General features: G+C 40.0%; 1 protein-coding gene across 1 annotated transcript in view; it reads left to right on the top strand.

Moving 5' to 3' along the window:
• TRPC5 (transient receptor potential cation channel, subfamily C, member 5) overlaps positions 1-4,786 on the top strand; it is a 62,083-nt gene that overhangs the window by 36,018 nt on the left and 21,279 nt on the right. Inside the window, exon 5 of the mRNA XM_009997150.1 lies at positions 2,883-3,205. Coding sequence (XP_009995452.1) covers positions 2,883-3,205 — 323 coding nt within the window. The remainder of the gene's footprint in view (positions 1-2,882; positions 3,206-4,786) is intronic.

Genomic DNA, 4,786 nt, shown 5'->3' with positions numbered 1-4,786 from the left:
GGAAAGAGGAGAGTATTTCACAAAGCACACTGACTCCAAAATGGCAAAGCTTTTCTAAAAAACTCTTTAACAAGCAGTCCTGCTATGGGGTCTTTTAAGATCCAGAAGGCTGCATAGTGGTGAGTTGTTTTTTCAAAGGGAAAAGCTTTAAGATAGTTGCTGCTCGCTGAAGAGGCAGCTCTGTAACAGCATCAAAGCAAGAACAGATTACATCTCTTTTCTCCTAACATTCAGAACCAGTGAGGAAATTACAGACTTGAAAGGTTAGTCTTTGAACTGTGAGCATTACAAAAAAAAAAATAAAATGCTTGAATTCGTAAGATTCATGAACAAATCTTAAAATGTTAATAATCTTGTTCTTTCTCACACACCAACTCCTAGAACTGTGCATCCACAGTTATACAGTCCCACACTGAGGCTGAAACTCATAGCCAAAGTACAGCTGCATTTATATACTCTTGTGAGAACTACAGACACTTACAGTCTAACTGCAGAGACCTGTAATATGCCAGCACACAAAAGGATACCTACAGGAGTTTGAGAACAGATCAGACCCATTTGGATTAAATCTGGCTGGTCTAAGGTCTGCTCCTGACAAGGACCAATGGCAGACAATTCTGAGAGGTGCATAATATCTTATATAGGAGTGGTGCAGAAACAGCACACTCACAGAGTTCCCTTCTATGTCACTTAGAGCTTGTAGTGTGCTTGGAAATGTGAGGATTTATGACATCGATAATGGCTTCAAAACCTTTTGCAACATGATTTGTAAAGGTTTTGGTTTTTTATGGAACAGCCCCAAGCTGGAAAAGGCTGATGTATATGCCAATGTACCATATTCTAACACCTCCTAGAACTTCAAAGGATTACATGGACATTTAGCTTTCTGCCAAAATCAGAAAAATAAATTGCATGCTGACACTAATATCCTTATTTTTACATGGAGACTTTGTTTTCTTGGGCTGGTTCCAACATCTGGCCCTAATATTGTCCAACACCAGTGAAATCTTCAGGCTAATTACAGAGAAAAATATTTTCTTAAACAGTTTTCATTTGCTGCATTGAATTATCATGTAATGAGGAAGGGTAAATGTGACTGCCTGGTGCAACTTATTTGTACTATACTGTAGACATCTGCTGTGTTTCATGTTCATCCTCTGATCCTTAACCCAAGCAACTCCAGCCTTCCCAGATTACCCAGCTTCATTAGATCCCTCTGACATCTCCTGTTTCTCTGTTACCTGTGATGCCAGGCTGCTCCGAAGAGACTACTGCTTTCCAAGCAAGGATATACCATCAGTTTAAATGGGGCCAAAATATGACCCTAACAAGTAGCTTTATAAATAGATGTGAGATGAAGACGACCTTTTCAGATGCCTTTACGTGCTATCTGTGCTAAACCCCAGCAGAGAGCTCTGGGGCTGCTGCGTCATCCGCACGCTGAAAAGAATTGCCAACAACCGAGCAAATCTGCTCCTTCTTCCTGGTCACAACCATCCACCCCCACTGCTGGATACTGGCAAGGAGTTAACATGTCTGCCTGTTTGTAAACATTTTAAGACCCATCTTCAAATCAAGTGAACAGACTCCGCCCATGATGTTCATGGAATAAAGAACAGTTTGGAAATGTCACAAGCAATCGGAGGTCACGGTGAAATGCCTTTGTGTCATGTCTCAGCTCCTTCATACAGAGGAATAGTTTGAAATATCAGCTTGCTTTTAGCTGTGTCCTTCAAAAAGTTTGGACCTTCAGATTTCAATAGAAAGTCCCTGCAAACTCATCTGTCAGTATGATACTGATACCATTTCCTTTTAAAAGCTACAAAAAATTATTTCAGGAGTCCTAACACGTTGGCTACACTATTAGCTGTATTATTATTCTAAGCACATTTCTGCCTTTTTATACATCTTAAATGAGCAGAGACAAATGTTAAAAGGACAATTATTCTTGATTATTCTTTGATGTTAAAATATCTGACTCCATATTCTATTGTGCCAGTGTGGTTAAGCCAGAGTCATTACATTTGTACAACCAGCTCTTTTGTGTTACCTATTTGCATCAGGCTGCACTTTGCTCAGAAAATGCTTCTGCTTTTATAGCTACATTACAAACCAAGTTAATGTTATAATTGATGCACTCAAATGTATCCAGCGTTTCAGTTGTAATTATGACCTCTGCTTTAGCAACACTCCTAAAATTGCCATGACAAATTAAATAATGAAAAAATTAATACGAAGGAAGCATTTTGGTTCTGGGCTGTTAGCACTTCTTTTTGAGATTACTAGAGAAGAAAAGCATCCGCTTCTTAGACTCAATAGTTCATTGCTTTCCTTCTTCTCTCCCTTATCCCTCCCTCCCATGCTTCCTAGAAGGAGCAGTGGTTTTAACATGCAGTCATACTTAGCAGGAAAAATAAAAAAAAGTAATTGGAAATTTCTGACTTGAACCTGATGAAGGGGAGTCTGAACGTTTTTAAATGTTGAAACAGGAGATTGAGTATGAACCCACGGACATTAAGAGCCTGCAGTGAACTCAAAAGGCCTGTTTTCTGTATTTAGGCTAAGAACAAGCCAACATACCTGAAGACTCCAAATAACAGCTGGTCCCACAACTATCCCTACCAGGGGGTGGTAATCTAGTAGGGAGAGTTTATAAGAAACCATCATTAACCCTAAGTCTCTGCCCTGATCAAATCAGCTTCAATCCTGAATCCTGAATGTTAGTCTTGCGGTAGCTGAGACTTCAGAGTTTAAAAGTACTTCTTGTGTCACCAGGACCTGGTTAGTATTTACCTGTGAAGCATTAGTATTAGCAGGCATGACTTTTTATCTCAGAGTAATTACAGTGTAATTCACTTTTATACCCTTATTATTTTTTTCAGTATAACGGCTCTCGTCCAAGGGAGGAATGGGAAATGTGGCACCCGACTCTCATTGCAGAAGCTCTCTTTGCAATATCCAACATTTTAAGTTCCTTGCGTCTCATATCCCTGTTTACAGCAAATTCACACCTGGGACCCTTGCAGATTTCTCTGGGACGCATGCTGCTAGACATCCTTAAATTCCTTTTTATCTACTGTCTGGTGCTTCTGGCTTTTGCCAATGGACTGAACCAGCTTTATTTTTATTATGAGACCAGTGCCTCGGAGGAACCCAACAACTGCAAGGGGATTCGATGTGAGAAACAGAACAATGCCTTCTCCACGTAAGACATCCTTTCCTTTCTGTTTCTAAGGCTGACATCCACTGTGTCCTGTCTTTCCTGCCTTTGTTATCTGTCACTGCACTGGAACTGCCTTTATTTATCCATTTACAAATACGAGGTGAGATGGTTGACTGTGTAGGAGAGGTGTAAGTTAACTAGGGCAGACATTCTGCTGTGCTTTGCTGCCAGAAAGACTTTCTTAGGTCTGGAAGTGCGAGACAATTGTTTTAGTTCTGGACTAGAGTCTCCCTACATGATCCTGCAACTTAAATTTGATTATGGCTGTGTACAATTTCAGTATATTTGAGAAAGCAACTATCTTTTTGCCATAATAATTTCTTTGTCTGATTCCAGAGGAAAGAAGGGGAAGCTAAACAAAATGCTAGAAAAAGGGATAAACCTAGGCATTAATGAATAATGTGATATAGCAACAATAACAATCTTACCTAGGCCATTTTCATACACTCACAATGTTGCAGGCTTCTCTGACTTCCTTGCAGTAGGGCAAGATGAAAAACCCAGCAAAATCCTTTTTGCTCGAAATGCTGGTGCTTTACTGAGATGTTGGCATGGAAATTGCTGTGGTGACAGCTGGCAGGGCTGAAAGACATAGCACATGCTGAAAAATAACATGAATTGTCTTTCTGATGTATTTGTTTTAATTACTAATAGTGAAAATAATTATAATAATCAGCCCCCACCTAATTGTTCTTGCTGCTTGCACAGTACTTAAAACACAATGGGAAGAGAAATAAATAAAGCACGGTTTAGAAAAAGGCCTACGCCCTGCAGACAAGCAAAACAAAACTGTTGTCCACCACTTTATGCTAAATTAAATAAAACTTGTCATAATGCCCAATAATCCTCCACTCTTCCTCACCTGAAGGCTTGAGGTTAAGAAAGGATTTGTGACATATTTACTCTGTTATCAAAACCAAATGATGACTGAGGAGGCCACAGGACCAGGTTGGAAGAGGAAAGGCTCCAACATTGTCTTGTGAGCTCCCTCCTTAAAAGAAGTGAGGGATTTTCATGGGATAGAGTCCAGCCTTACAAGACCATCATGACCTAGTAGACCAGATGAGATGCTGTTTTCCACTGCAGAGCAGGAACACTATGGGCTTGATTAATTTTCTCATTAAACTCATCTATATCTGGAGGAAGTGATGGAACCGCACTGTGCTAATGAAAAACAGAATTAAAGAATTCAGCTTTTTTTCTACTTTAATTGCTTCATATGCCCCAGAAATGTGTTGTGCTGCCCTTGCAAAGGATTTAAATAACAAATACTATTCCTTGATCTATGTCCATATTGATGCAGCAGCCAGAACAAGAAATGTTTGGCAAGCACAATGTTTGTTAAGTGGCAGCTTCTAGCTCAGGAATGGTCAAACCCACAAAGTTCAGGACTAGAGCCCACCTTTCCCTGGAGATAGAGTGAACAGAAGTCCTCAGTTCTGCACTCTGCTTTGGACCAGTCCTTACTGCAAACCAGTTGTTCTACAGATTTCCCTGTCAGCAGGTTAATGGAGAAAACAAAAGCAGGATTTGACTAAAGAAAAAGAGCACTGGGTCAGCAGG

This window comes from Chaetura pelagica, unplaced genomic scaffold (assembly GCF_000747805.2).
Source record: "Chaetura pelagica isolate M959 unplaced genomic scaffold, ChaPel_1.0 scaffold344, whole genome shotgun sequence".
Classification (NCBI taxonomy): domain Eukaryota; kingdom Metazoa; phylum Chordata; class Aves; order Apodiformes; family Apodidae; genus Chaetura; species Chaetura pelagica.
Note: the sequence above shows the minus strand (reverse complement) of the source record. Positions and strands in the feature narration are given on the sequence as shown.